The 15,347-nt window shown below is 46.0% G+C and overlaps 1 protein-coding gene across 1 annotated transcript in view; it reads left to right on the top strand.

Moving 5' to 3' along the window:
* AHCYL2 (adenosylhomocysteinase like 2) overlaps positions 1-15,347 on the top strand; it is a 98,018-nt gene that overhangs the window by 67,222 nt on the left and 15,449 nt on the right. The window contains exons 4-9 of the mRNA XM_028747371.2: positions 748-848; positions 3,531-3,633; positions 4,527-4,621; positions 9,999-10,105; positions 10,934-11,050; positions 14,644-14,707. Coding sequence (XP_028603204.2) covers positions 748-848; positions 3,531-3,633; positions 4,527-4,621; positions 9,999-10,105; positions 10,934-11,050; positions 14,644-14,707 — 587 coding nt within the window. The remainder of the gene's footprint in view (positions 1-747; positions 849-3,530; positions 3,634-4,526; positions 4,622-9,998; positions 10,106-10,933; positions 11,051-14,643; positions 14,708-15,347) is intronic.

Below are 15,347 nucleotides of genomic sequence, written 5' to 3'. Positions count from 1 at the left end.
TGCTACTGGAAGGAATTTTTTTTGTTTTAACCAATACCATTGTTTCTTTCTGAGATGAAATAAAACTCAAGAAAGCTTTCATTGGTTTGCCATCATTTTAAGTTCCATCTCTTCAAACAGCTGAGCTGTTTGGTGATGGAAGACCCATTTAGGGTTACAAAACAGCCAAACCAAGTCACCTTTTAAGTTTTAATTCCAAGGTTCTCAGCACAGTCCAAGCAAAACCAAGCTGTGGTTCTACAGATCCAAGTGAATCCTATTGTTGCCCGCCAGTCTCTTTTCCCACATCGAGGTGGACGTTAGCATGGTTGCATTCTAAGAATGAGCTTAGCCTTGGAAGAAGTTGCCTGGGGAGATGGTGAAATCTCCTTTGCTGGAGAACCATTTCTTGGGGAAGCTTTTAGGCCACGCATGCCCTGCTTCAGGGCAGGGTGTTGAACCAGGAAAATTTATTGGGCTTCTTCCAGACCTGGGATTCCACTGTCTAATTATCTGTGTAACGTGGGAAGCGGGCACGTCCTTGAACTTTCACACCATTTCTGGGACTTGTCCTTGCAGATTATTCCCCACCCCACCCCTGTGGGTTACAGAACAGAACTTTGCAGTGCTTTGTTTTAAAGCGATAATCTTTCTGATGCTGAAGGCGATATGGGGAAATGTTTGCTGTCACCTGCTTGACGTTTACTTGGCTTTTGAGCATCTGTGCCCATTTTCGTGTGTGTCATTTCTTTTCCTCTTCCTTCCTAGAAATGCCTGCGCTCATGGCCTTGAGGAAACGAGCTCAGGGAGAGAAGCCGTTGGCTGGAGCCAAGATCGTGGGCTGCACGCACATCACAGCCCAGACTGCTGTAAGCTCTTCCGTCCAACCGGTCCTTGGCATCCAGCACATGTGACAAGCCTAGTATGACACCTTGGCTCAAATATCTGATATCCCACATGGTGGCATTGAGGGAAGAATAGGCAGCTCAAATGGCACGATTTCTCCAGGAAGTTTTTGGATGCCTTCTGAAACCCAGCCTTCAGAGGCTATGTTTCACTTTTGGAAATTCACACTGTTCTATTCAGGAAACTGGCACCTCTTACTTGGTTGATTTTATCCCCTGCCTTACATTTCTCTGGTAGCTGAGCTTTCAGACCTTTTTCCTCACCCCAGGCCAGCATTGGCACATGGTACCTTTTGGCAGCAACTTGGATACCCAGTGCCCAGCCCCATTGGTGCCTGCTCTGTGCATCCCGTGCCATGCAGATGAGCCTGTGTGCAATGCTGTTTTAATTTACCATGGTGCCCCAGGGGACTGACACTACATGTGGGAAGTTGAAATGGCCAACTGTTGCTGCTGCTGCTTCCAGGTAAACCTACAGGTGGAGTTTGCTGAAACCTGAAGCCAGCCTTGTGCATGGGCTCACATGTGCCCCCCCCCCCAATGTTAAAAAGTCCATGCTTGAAGGAATGTGGAGGTTAGCTTGTTATAATAATGTAATAATAATTTGTTATTTATACCCCGCCCATCTGGCTGGGTTTCCCCAGCCACTCTGGGCGGCTTCCAACAAAACACTAAAATACAATAACCTATTAAACATTAAAAGCTTCCCTAAACAGGGCTGCCTTCAGATGTCTTCTAAAAGTTTGGTGGTTGTTTTCTCTTTGACATCTGGTGGGAGGGCGTTCCACAGGGCGGGTGCCACTACCAAGAAGGCCCTCTGCCTGGTTCCCTGTAACTTGGCTTCTCGCAGTGAGGGAACCGCCAGAAGGCCCTCGGTGCTGGACCTCAGTGTCTGGGCAGAACGAAGGGGGTGGAGACGCTCCTTCAGGTATACTGGACCAAGGCTGTTTAGGGCTTTAAAGGTCAGCACCAACACTTTGAATTGTGCTCAGAAATGTACTGGGAGCCAATGTAGGTCTTTCAAGACCAGTGTTATGTGGTCTCGGTGGCTGCTCCCAGTCACCAGTCTAGTTGGATTAGTTGTAGTTTCTGGGTCACGTTCAAAGGTCGCCCCACATAGAGCACATTGCAGTAGTCCAAGCGAGCGATAACCAGAGCATGCAACACTCTGACGAGACAGTCTGCGGGTAGGTAGGGTCTCAGCCTGCGTACCAGATGGAGCTGATAAACAGCTGCCCTGGACACAGAATTGACCTGCGCCTCCATGGACAGCTGAGAGTCCAAAATGACTCCCAGGCTGTGCACCTGGTCCTTCAGGGACACAGTTACCCCATTCAGGACCAGGGAGTCCTCCACACCTGCCCGCCCCCTGTCCCCCTAAAACAGTACTTCTGTCTTGTCAGGATTCAACCTCAATCTGTTAGCCGCCATCCATCCTCCAACTGCCTCCAGATTGTTAGGGAGCATTTGGGGAGAAGAATGCTGCCGAGAGTTCAACTCTTCCTCCCCATCCCCACTTATCCTCTGGGGCTGGTAATTGTCTTGAGTCATGGCTCGTTGCCCTAGCTGCTTCAGCCAAGTTACCCAACCCCTGGTTGTTAAGGCTGTTTCTTGGGCTTGCTCTCTGCCATTCTCCCCTGCTGATTTCACCGCCTGCTCTTCCAGCCAGAGTTTTGGACGTGAGATGGGGCATGGAGGGTTTATGGGGGGGTTGCTTCAGTACCTGGCAAAGTGCTGTAGTATGTGTAATGAGAAGAGGGGTTAGACTTTTTCTTTTTTCTTTTATATAAATTGTTATTACAGTGATACCTCGGGTTAAGTATTTAATTCGTTCCGGAGGTCCGTACTTAACCTGAAACTGTTCTTAACCTGAAGCACCACTTTAGCTAATGGGGCCTCCTGCTGCTGCCGTGCCGCCCAAGCACGATTTCTGTTCTCATCCTGAAGCAAAGTTCTTAACCTGAAGCACTATTTCTGGGTTAGCAGAGTCTGTAACCTGAAGCGTATGTAACCCGAGGTACCACTGTAGTTTTTTAACATACCATTTTCCACAGTGATTAAACATACTTTTGCATCTTATTCAATTTTTTTGACTTCCATTATTCCTGTCTGAAAATTTTCCAATCTAATCTCTTAGTATGCATTTCTTATTTTCCCTGTTACATTTCAAACTCATAACCAATATCTCTATCTTTTTCTACTTTGTAACCCTTCATATATTTCTCCTTACAAAACTTCTCGTAGTCCTACTAGCGTAATTTGTTGATTACAGTTGCTCTTCAAATAATTCATATGAAGTATATGAGTGGTTAGACTTTTTCGACAGAAAAGTAAGGAGCTGGAGCAAAACAGGGGTCGGGATTCTAAACTTTTGGAGAGAATTGCATTACTGGCTTGAAGTGATCAAAGTATGGCTTTCTATGTGTTGTTTTTTGTACTTTCAGGTTGAGGAAGTAAAAACCATACTGATTACTTTAAATATATCCAGGGGTGTGCATGTAGTTTGCTGCTTTTAAAAGGGAACTTAATAGGTGGAAATTCTCTGTGTTACTGAATATTACTGGGTGTGGCATTTACTTTTTGTGTGAAGATTTGTATGGCATGGCAAATCCCAGGCCCGCCCACCGCCGATTTTGCTCGTTACAGGTTCTCATGGAAACCCTTGGTGCCTTGGGTGCTCAATGCCGGTGGGCTGCCTGCAACATCTACTCCACCCTCAATGAAGTAGCTGCTGCCCTGGCTGAGAGTGGTAGGTATTTGGCTGCTTCAGAGTTCTAGCCAAGATCTCTAAAAAACACAGTATTTTGTGTTCTATAGGACGCACCGGGCCATAGGACGCACCGGACTATAGGAGGGGGAGAACAGGGGGGAAAAATTCTCCCCCTCTCTGCTCAGCGCCCTTCAGCGAAGTGGCAGGAGAAACAGAGCCCCTTCCAGTTCTCCTCCCGCTTCGCTGAAGGGGCGCTGCGCAGCTCTCCCTCTCTGCTGAAGCCAGGAGAGTCTTGCTCTCCCGGCTTCAGCAAAAGCAACCCGAAGCCTTCGGAGCGCAGCACGAGTTCCCGCTGCGCTCCAAAGGCTTCAGGCGGCTATCCCTGAAGCCTGGAGAGGGAGAGGGGTCGGTGCGCACCGACCCCTCTTGCTCTCCAGGCTGCAGCGAAAGCAACGCGAAGCCTCCGGAGCGCGGAGGGAGCGCTCCCTCTGCGCTTCGGAGGCTTCGCGTTGCTATCGCTGAAGCCAAGGAGCCTGCATTCGCTCCATCAGTCGCACACACATTTCCCCTTCATTTTTGGAGGGGGAAAAGTGCGTCCTATAGAGCGAAAAATATGGTATTAAAGGTATGGCTGGAAGTGATTTTGGGGGTGGGGGATTTTAAGAAGCACTTCCCACTTCCGGTAAAAACATACAAAAGATTAAAACAAGAGCCATTGGTGCTAAGGGTGGCATTCCACTAAGTTTTACTCAGAGTAGACCCATTGAAATGAATGGACACAACTAGGGTAGGTCCCTTAATTTCACTTGGTCTACTCTGAGTAACATTTAGTGGACTACTGCTCTAAGGTGATCTTTCTTCATGTGCAGCCTCCCATGCTATGAGCTTCCTGTTGCCATCTGAAGTGCGTACCCTCCTTATCTCTTGTGCAGGATTTTCCGTTTTTGCCTGGAAGGGAGAATCTGAGGATGACTTCTGGTGGTGCATTGATCGCTGCGTCAATGTTGAAGGGTGGCAGCCAAATATGGTGAGTCCTAGAACCGTCGGCAGTGTTCATGAAATCCGGTTCTGGTCCCTAGAACAGAATTTGGGCAATTAGCAACAAAGGGAGCTCCATTGTGTCAAGCTTGTATTATTAGCCTTTGACTCTTGGTCCATCTATTTGGGGACTTCCCTGGCTTTTTTCTGGGTAGGACCAGTCTGGATAGTTGGCCTTGGTGAAGATTTGACGTTTTCATCCCCAAAAAGTTTTTGATTTGAGTTTCTACTGAGGCTGCATTTTAATGCTGTCTTTTAATCTTGTTTTTAAGTTGTATTTTAATCAGTTGTTTTTATACCTGGTGTTAGCTGCCCTGAGCCTGGTCTTGGCTGGGGAGGGCGGGGTATAAATAAAAATTATTATTATTATTATTATTATTATTATTATTATTATTATTATTATTATTATTATCATCAGTTTTCATGCACTGCTGAAAACTCAGGGCAGAGATGGTTGGCGTGTCACATTCATGCTGGTGCATGAGCCAGGCATGTTTCAACTCCCTCAGGATCAGCGAAAGTTTATTTCTATGTTTTCTGTTTATGCTGGAAGGTATAATGGTCCTTCTCTCACCTTCTGGGTTTGCCTTCATTCTATAGGCAAAAAATAAATAAGGGTATATCCTTTGGTTGCCTGCCTGTGTCCCCACACTGTTTGCAGAACTGGTGAAAGCATCACAGTTTGTGGCTGGTTTCCGTTCTTGTGTTTCACTCCAAACTGTGACGGAGGAACGTGTGTGTTTTGAACCAGAAGATGGCAGCACCGCAGAGCTTACCTTGTGTGCCTTTGTGAGGGATGGCAGATAGCTGTAGTGCTGGGAGGTTGCAACTTGACGCCAGATGCATGAAGTGTGTCTGGGCGGGCCAGTACCCAAAACATGGTGGGTGATTCTGCAAACCATTTGCTGCCCCTAAAGAAGCTTTGAATCTCCATCTGGGTACTGAACATCAGGCTGGCCGCTGAGCCAGAGAGCAGGCGTTACCTGTGAAAGGAAAATGCGTGGATGACACGAAAAGGATGTTGGTCTGGAAAATGTGCCAGGTTGTGTAGCTATAATTGGTGCAAAGGGAACCAAGGGTTTATTTTCCCCAAAGGGGCAGCCTTCAAGGAGAAAAGCCCCAGTTCGAGGAACTTCAGTCATAGCTGCAAGGCAGATAAAAGAATTAAGATATATTAAGAAAAAGTTTAATTATGATGTTTAATTATGTATTGCAATAAGCTATATGAAATCGAAATATGGAATAGACGGGAGGTTGGGTCTTTAGTGTTAAGACCAATTTATGTCTTACTGTTTGTTAAGAAAATTCTGTGTCTATTGTTATTCCTGTGTGTAATTTGGTACAGTGGTACCTCAGGTTAAGTACTTAATTCGTTCCTGAAGTCCGTTCTTAACCTGAAACTGTTCTTAACCTGAAGCACCTCTTTAGCTAATGGGGCCTCCTGCTGCTGCCGCGCTGCTGGAGCCCAATTTTTGTTCTTATCCTGAAGCAAAGTTCTTAACCTGAAGCACTATTTCTGGGTTAGCAGTGTGTGTAACCTGAAGCGTATGTAACCCGAGGTACCACTGTATTTGTGTTTTGTCTTTTTTTCTTTTCTTGCTGTATCAATAAAAAATAAAAAAGAGAAAAGCCCCAGTTCAGAGTTACTCTTCTCCACCACTGCTCTTCAAACATATTTCAAGTGTTCTTGGGCAGGGGGTTTCCTCTGGGTAGAAGAGTTGGGGTTCTCCTAGCCCCAGTGTTGCTGGGTGAGAACCAGTTGTTATAGGGGTAACTGTGATTCTGGGAGAGAGTTAGGCTGGTTGGCGGAAGGGGGGAATAGGGGAATAGTGTCATAATACTATTGTCTCCTACTTGCTTGCCTGCTTTTGGGGTTGCTGAATATTTTGTTCTTAACGCCTTCCCCTTTGTTGGGTTATTTCAGAATGTGTGTGCATTTCTAGACTGTTCTGGTGCGACAGTAAAAGTCCTGTGGCATTGTTTTAAGTTGCTGCTGCTTTCAGGTTCAAGATGATTTGATGGTTTGGAATCAATTTATTGAATTTTTAAAGGACAGATGTAGAAACTTAAAAACACTAGCAGGACCGATGTAACTCCTACAATGTAGATAAGAGGTGAAAAGATAAAACACGCGAGTGGATTTAATAAAGGATACCATCTGAAGGGAGGGAGGGAAGTCACAAGCTCGGCAGAGCAAAAAGGTGTATATGTTGTTTAAAGTATGATAAGAAAGAATATGTAAAGAAAATCATAAAAATTTATGAGAAGGGGGAAAAACAACGATTAGATGGTTTTATCTGGTTAGGCACCTGAAGATTTGGTTTGTGAACTGCTCTGCGTTTTTCCAAATTAAGAGGGGTATGTAAGTGAACCAAACCAATAAATATTGGAAGGATCAGTTGGAATTGCGGTGAAAGAGGCAAGCAGAATGGGGCCCAGTTGGTGCTTTGTGTAGGCAAAAGGGCACCCCGTTCTTCTCCACAGGAACGAGGCATGTTTTGGCTGCAGTCCTTGTTCTTTCTCTTCATAAGGGTGCGAGGGAAGCTTGCCAAATTTTGCAGTTCTGGCCTATTAGTGAACATAAAGGAGGAGGGAGGAAAAAAAAGATTATGCAACCTTCTTAATTAAGTGAAGATTAACAAGCACAACCCCTGATTGGGAAGGAGGAATGAGCATTGTATTGCAAACGTCTCTCCAGGCCACTAATCGGATGATTTTGGAGGGGGTATGCTTTGAGCAAAGGACTGGGAACCAGCGGCTGCTGCTCTCTCCCTTGCCTGGTTTTCAACATCGTGATATATCACCAACTAAACATACTGATATATCACGATGTCTGAAATAAGGATGGAGCTATGTAGAGGCATTGGCTAGCTTCAGAGTTTTCCCGTATTGTGATTTTTGCCAGTGGCTGTTCTTGTGGTTTGCTGCCCCATGCATGAGGCAGGAGAAAGCTGAGCCAACAGAGTTAACAGGGGCTGTAGAATCAAGAGAAACAATGGCTGGCTTCATGGTTTTTCTCACACACACATACACACACACCATGTTTCATGATCTATTGCCGGGTCAAAAATTCTGAAACTGATTATCACAATGTTGTTGTTGTTTAGTCGTTTAGTCATGTCCGACTCTGGACCAGAGCATGCCACGCACTCCTGTCTTCCACTGCCTCCCGCAGTTTGGTCAAACTCATGCTGGTAGCTTCGAGAACACTGTCCCACCATCTCGTCCTCTGTCATCCCCTTCTCCTTGTGCCCTCCATCTTTCCCAACATCAGGGTCTTTTCCAGGGAGTCTTCTCTTCTCATGAGGTGGCCAAAGTCTTGGAGCCTCAGCTTCAGGATCTGTCCTTCCAGTTAGCACTCAGAGCTGATTTCCTTCAGAATGGAGGGGGTTGATCTTCTTGCAGTCCATGGGACTCTCCAGAGTCTCCTCCAGCACCATAATTCAAAAGCATCCATTCTTCGGCGATCAGCCTTCTTTATGGTCCAGCTCTCACTTCCATACATCACTACTGGGAAAACCATAGCTTTTACTATACGGACCTTTGTTGGCAAGGTGATGTCTCTACTCCCCCCCCCCCCATAAGGACTTCAAATTGGTTTTGGATGATATATTGCTAAATCACCCAGCCACCTGCGATTCCCAGCTCAGTGCCTCGACAGTGGAGAACATAGCCTTCATAGTTAGTAACCATTGATAGCCTCTGGTTTCATCCTATGACCAGCAGTTCCAAGGTACATGTCATTTGAGGTACCAGAATTTCTGTCTCTTTTGACATAATCTGGATGTCAACATGTCAAAATAATTTTTATTGAACTTTTCAGGTTTCACATTTCCACATTAACATCTTTCATTATACCCACCCATTCAACGACGTTCCTCCTTCCCCTTCCAAGGTGTTTTTAATTTACCCATAATTCCTGCATATTCTTGTATATCTATCTAAATTAGTCTCTCCCCCCCCCCATTTTGCACCCTTTTAAAATGTTTTACTGTTGAATTTACCTTAATACTGCCTGCATTGTCAATGTGTACAATTATTTTCCACATACTAGCAAAAAATTCCCCACTCCTCTTTAAATACCTGTTCTTCTTGCTCTATTATTCCACTTCTTAGACCTGCTAACTCTGCATATTCTATCTTCTTAAGCTGCAATCCTCCTAAATACGGACCTCATTAAACCTCAATTTTCTGGCTGACAAAATCCGAGCCACTGTCGTTGCATACATAAATAAGTTGTTCTGACACCTGGGTACCTGCTTCTGAACTATCCTAACAGGAATGCCTCTTGTTTTTTTTTGGGGGGGGATGTTGTTTTAAACAATTTTTTCATCTCATTATATCTCATTTCCCAATATTTTAACTTTTTTTGCATGCCCACCACATATGAAAAAAGTTCCTTCTGTTTCCTTACATTTCCAGCACAGATCAGATTCAAATTTATACATCTTAGCTAATCTACTCGGTGTTAAATACCATCCATGAATCATTTTCATATAATTCTCCTTCAAAGTGTAGCATGCAGTAAATTTCAAATCTTTTTTCCACAGTTTCTCCCAGAGGTCAAATTTTATGCCCTTTGTCAGTTGCCCAGTGAGTCATTGATCCTTTTACCAGTTCATCTTTTGTTTCCCACTCCAGTAATAGCTTATACAATAGTTCTTCATTATTCACTAATAAATCTCTTTCAAATTGTGAACTTTATGTTCCAGAAGTCCATTTTTCTTATATAGTTTAAACCAGGCATGTCCAAAGTCCGTTTCGGGGGCGTAATTCGGTTTAATCTGGCCCCTGTTGCAGTTTATTTCCTGGGGTAAAATCCTAAAAAACCCTCAACAACTTCATCAAATCAGGCCCTCTTTGAAAAAAGTTTGGACACCACTGGTTTAAACATACCGTACAATTGGTGGTACTGTAACCAATCTGTTACTTGGCTCCTTATTTCTTCCTTGAGAAGTCCAGTAAGTCTCTATAAGTCGCCCACTGTCTGTCCATATTGATTCTCTTGATTGCAGTAGCTTCCATTGGCAGGAGCCCTAGCAGTATTTCCCTTTCCATCAGGTTCTTACATTTCTCCCAGACTCTATACAAATTCTTCCTGATCACATGATTCAAAAAGCTCTTATACATTTTAGCTTTCCCATACCAAAGACATGCATGCCAGCCGAATCCTGCTAGCAGATCACTGTCGGACTCTCAGACGTACAGAGCAAAGTCCCCTTCGATAATATGCCTTTCCTTACTCTCTCCAAAGAATATCTACATCCACCAGCGGGGAAAACCTTTTAGCCACCACATGTGCAGAATGCCAACTGCTGGGTCTGTAGGAAAGGAATGTGGTAGTAATGGCACGTTTGGTGTTTCAGATCTTAGACGATGGTGGGGATCTCACACACTGGATCTACAAGAAGTACCCCAACATGTTTAAGAAGATCAAGGGGATCGTAGAGGAGAGTGTCACTGGTGTCCACAGGTAACAACTCTTTTGGGTGGGTGGGACCCATTTGTTTTGGGTGGGTGGGAACTGCATCCTACTTCACCGGTGTCCCTGTTTGGAGAGAAACAGCTTCCTTAATTTTATTACTCTTCGGTCTGTCCTCCAAAGGAATTCAGAGCAGCACCTTGACATGCCAGTAACCCATGGCAATACAGTGGTACCTCGGGTTAAGTGCTTAATTCGTTTCTTAACCTGAAACTATTCTTAAGCTGAAGCACCACTTTAGCTATTGAGGCGGGCTGCTGCCGCCGTGCCACCGGAGCACAATTTCTGTTCTCATCCTGAAGTAAAGTTCTTAACCCGAGGTACTACTTCCAGGTTAGTGGAGTCTGTAACCTGAAGTGTATGTAACCCAAGGTACCACTGTAATAGCTTGTGGTCACCTAGTACGTTTCATAACTGAAAGAGGATTTGGACCCGACTTCCCCATCTTTAAAAATGCGACAGCAGTTTGAATCACACACACACTGCCTCCAAAACAAAACTCAGAAAGTGTTGCGAGGGCAGATGCATTAAAAAGTAACTTTTACTTATCAGACTTTCCACATTAAGGGGAAATCTGGATTAAGTGTAAAAAATGGGTGGGCTGGCATTTTAATGATAGCATCATGTAGATTTTGCAAAAAACAAAAACAAAAAACCCTTGCATGAGCAGTGCTGATTTCACAATAAACTCTTAACTAGGAGCACCCGGTGCTGGTCAGTCAATTGTGTAGGTCAACAGAAGGCAGGAGAGCACCCAGGGAAATTGGAGGAAACCTTGGCTTTTATCCTTTCATTCTTTCCCCTCCCCTCTCACCCTAGATTGTATCAGCTATCAAAGGCAGGCAAGCTGTGCGTCCCAGCTATGAATGTCAATGACTCTGTCACCAAGCAGAAGTTTGACAACCTCTATTGCTGCCGGGAATCCATTTTAGATGGGTACGTATCTTTCTGTTTAAATGAACACGGAGAGGAGAGTGAGGTCTTTTCCACAAGGGTCTGCAGAGAAGCAGCTGCAAAGGTGTAACTATGCCCAAATAGCTGCCGCAGAGCTCACACAGGCAATTAAGAAAATATATTTCTGCAATAGTTAATCTCTGGTTTTCAGTTTTTACATGGCTTTTATTGTGGATCTGTATGGTTGCTGTGATACTGTTTATGAACAGCAGTACACAGATATTTTTATAAATAGATAAAACATCTCACTTTTATGGCAGGAAAAAAGCCGGGGTGGTAACTCCCATTCTCCTATTCTGAAGCTTTCCAGTGAATGTGATTTCCATGTTTCCAAACCGCATAGTCTTGCCAGGAGACGGGTGCAGTTTGGGTTTGTTGATTCCAGACATAGTGCATTGTTTTGTTTTTTTAAAAAGGCCTCTCTCGATGTTCGGTACAAATCCCGTCACAAGAACGCTTCACTGTGGGAGAATGGCAAAGGAACAGACACCACGTGGCGGAGCTTTCCCGCCCTAAATGTCACAGAGCCACCAAACTCCTCTGTAGCTTCAGGAATAAGCTGGCCGCTAGCGCCTAAACCCAGAAGACTAAGAGGGAATTAAGAGCAGGATGTTGCTGACGTGGTAATTGCAGTTCTCATTCCGTAGCCTGGTGGGTTGAAGCTTTTATTACAAGACAACTCGACCCGGCATGTTCTTTTCCATCCCTTACGTTGCTATGTTCATCCAAGTTGATAACTACGAGAAGAAAAGTGGGGGGGATGTTATCCCTTTCTCCCTCACCCCCCGCCCACTGCCCTACCATGAAACAAAGGCATCTAGCTTGTTGTCCTGTTCTTTTCCTCTTGCTAAAGGAACACTATAGACAGTTCATCCCATGATGAATTTAGCATTTAGCATGATGAATTTAGCATGATGAATTTAGCATTTAGCATTAGCTACAAAGGGACGCCGGTGGCGCTGTGGGTAAAACCTCAGCGCCTAGGGCTTGCCGATCGCATGGTCGGCAGTTCGAATCCCCGCGGCGGGGTGAGCTCCCGTCTTTCGGTCCCAGCTCCTGCCCACCTAGCAGTTCGAAAGCACCCCTAAATGCAAATAGATAAATAGGTACCACTTTATAGCGGGAAGGTAAACGGCGTTTCCATGTGCTGCGCTGGTGCTGGCTCGCCAGAGCAGCTTCGTCACGCTGGCCACGTGACCCGGAAGTGTCTCCGGACAGCGCTGGCTCCCGGCCTCTTAAGTGAGATGAGCGCACAACCCTAGAGTCGGACACGACTGGCCTGTACGGGCAGGGGTACCTTTACCTTTACCTTTTTATTAGCTACATTTAGCATTGTTTCCCCAAACCCATATTTTCATTTCCCAGGGGCATTAGATGTCCATAGCAAGGAAGCTCTTGCATGATCAGATGCATACAAAAGGGAGGTGGGGTTTAGAGCGTCTTGTGGGCTCTCCTACAATCCTGCTCGACATGGGCTTAGAGGCCCACAGAGTCGATGCCCATAGGCCCTGTGACTGGCTGTGAATTCTATCGGCCTTCTTTAGGCCTGTCTCTCTGCTTCAGGGGACGCGGGTGGCGCTGTGGGTAAAACCTCAGTGCCTAGGACTTGCCGGTCGTATGGTTGGCGGTTCGAATCCCCGCAGCGGGGTGAGCTCCCGTCTTTCGGTCCCAGCTCCTGCCCACCTAGCAGTTCGAAAGCACCCCTAAGTGCAAGTAGATAAATAGGTACCACTTTATAGTGGGAAGGTAAACGGTGTTTCCGTGTGCTGCGCTGGCTCGCCAGAGCAGCTTCGTCACGCTGGCCACGTGACCCGGAAGTGTCTCCGGACAGCGCTGGCTCCCGGCCTCTTAAGTGAGATGAGCACACAACCCTAGAGTCTGTCAAGACTGGCCCGTACGGGCAGGGGTACCTTTACCTTTACCTCTGTTTCAGGGCTGCTTTGCATTGTGCACAACAGGCACTGACGTCTCAGTGTTTGAGGTGGATTTGCAGCCAGCTGCCGTTTCTCAGTGCATACCCCAGTCTCTTTGAACACATCTCTCCCTGCTGGTAACCACATTGATGTTCACTGCGAGTCATGGGTGGGCCTGACTCTCACTGAGGATGGCCGCCTTCCCCAAAGATTTTACCGTTTCAGAGTGCCAGGTGGGGGAACACATGACTGAACATAACATCTCCCTGCACATGGAAAATCAGCATGTGAGGGAGAAGGGTTCTATTCTGGCTTTCTCCCTGCGCTGGCTTTCCCTGTGTGGTGAATCGGGTTTTTCTGGCATTCAGTCATGCGATACACCTCAGGCACAGCTTGACCTCCCTCAGGGAGAACAAGGCTATAGTGGGCATGCTGCGGAAAGTCGCTGTTAAAGCCCACGGGCCTCTCCATTTGTTGAAATGCAGGCCAATTGCTGCTTCCTAATTCTAGTATTATGCTTTCATGCAAATTTGATACCAGTAGAGGAAATTATCGTCGGCTCGCTCTTGTTTCTGCTGCTTGGCAGAGTCGTATGGAAGCAGTTGAAATATTTAAATCAACTAGGCAGCTAGCTTGGGCCTTGCAAAATGGGCCACGAGGAACAGGAGCAGAACTGCACTCCAATCCCCCGAGACTGCCGTCTATATTCAGTGGAAAATTGAAGTTCCACACTCCCTACACCGCTAACCTATTTTACTTATCTGCTAAAAATAGACTACAATGTAGGGCACAGTTGCAGAGATGCCAAGTAGGGAAGGAGATATGCTAAGAGGGAGAGTTTCCATGTGCAGAGCAGCATGGCTTCCTTCACCTGGAAACCACCGCTTTGTGCTTCCCAACAGAGCCCCCGGCAAAAGCTGGGATATCACAAGGGCCAGCGGTTCTCAGCATCTAAGGGTATCCGTTTGGAGGCTTGAAAGGGACACGCAGAAGCAAAGAATTATAAACTAAAGAAAAAGCAGCATTAAAAGAATAGGAAGGAATTAAAATCTTCTTAAAGGCAGTTGGTTGCTGTTGATGTGCTTAGATGCCCAGGGTCTGCAGTTACATTGACCCCCACATTTAGCTGCTTTGCAAGAGACAGCCTGGCTTTTACTGTTTTGCTTGCTGTTACCTTTATCACTGATTGACTCTCTCCCACCCCGCTCCCTATCATTCATTGATAATTTCCAATCTTTCGCCTGTTGCTGGCTTCCTTTTCAAACCACAGGATCGCTTTGCAGATTACCAGATACCTGTGAAATAGGCTTTGTGTGTAAGAATTTGCAGGAATCCCCATGTGCAGATAATGTACAGTGATTACGCATCCAGGGCTCCCAAAGGATGAGGTGCAGCCTCTTCGCATGTGTACAGAGTGTCTTCGCACATGATTGCAATAGCCTACACATGTGGTCCCCACGTTGCAAGCCCCCTTGGCAAGAGTGGTACTGCTCTGTAATTTGTATAGCTCCTAGTTCATTTCACTGATGTTGCATCACTGTTGAGCAATACACACAAGGGCCATTATTCACAAATCCAAAACCGCTGTGCCCTTGAGCCTGAAATCCGGTACATAACAGAATTTCTCAAGATTAACTTTGCAACCCTCTCGTTTTTCCTCAGCCTTAAAAGGACAACCGATATGATGTTTGGAGGAAAGCAAGTCGTAGTCTGTGGCTACGGAGAGGTAAGACTCGGATGTTTCCCCCTTGGAGCAAGCTGCGCTTGTGCTCTAGGTGAAGGTTGTGGGTGGCATCATAGTTCCTTCTCCAGTTCTAGGGATGTTCTCTCTAAGACTTCCCTCTGGATATCTAAGGGCACCTCTAGATAATGGTTTGCGAAAGGACTTGGAGAAGCATTCGTGCCTTGGACTTCTGAACTCCACAGAGTTCAGCTCGTTCTGTATTGATCTCCCTCTTTCCACCCCCAACCTCCTGTTGGACCCCTGGAAACTTCCAGCACACAACAGTTGTAGCCCAATGTCAAGACAAGCCTTGCACTCTGCATTATTTTTACACTCCAGCTGGGTTGGGTGTCAGGTTATCTTGTGGGTTCTCCCTGCAGGCTTCCTGTGGCTTTTTGCATGACACTGTGTGATACAGAAAGCAGTCATGGAAGTTGCTTTCTTCCCTCAGTCATTTTTTAATCTCTTTCAAGATGAATGAAGGCCCTTCCTGGAGAGAGAGTCTCCATGCTGATAGGCGTTCTGAGTGGCTGAACCCAGAACTGTGGGGCTCCCTTCCGCTGGAGATGCACTAGAGCCCTTGTATTTCCCAGAAGCACTTTTTAAACCCCCATGGTGGTGTTGTTTTATATGCCGCTTGATG

Source organism: Podarcis muralis, chromosome 10, assembly GCF_964188315.1.
Source record: "Podarcis muralis chromosome 10, rPodMur119.hap1.1, whole genome shotgun sequence".
In the NCBI taxonomy this organism is placed as follows: domain Eukaryota; kingdom Metazoa; phylum Chordata; class Lepidosauria; order Squamata; family Lacertidae; genus Podarcis; species Podarcis muralis.
Note: the sequence above shows the minus strand (reverse complement) of the source record. Positions and strands in the feature narration are given on the sequence as shown.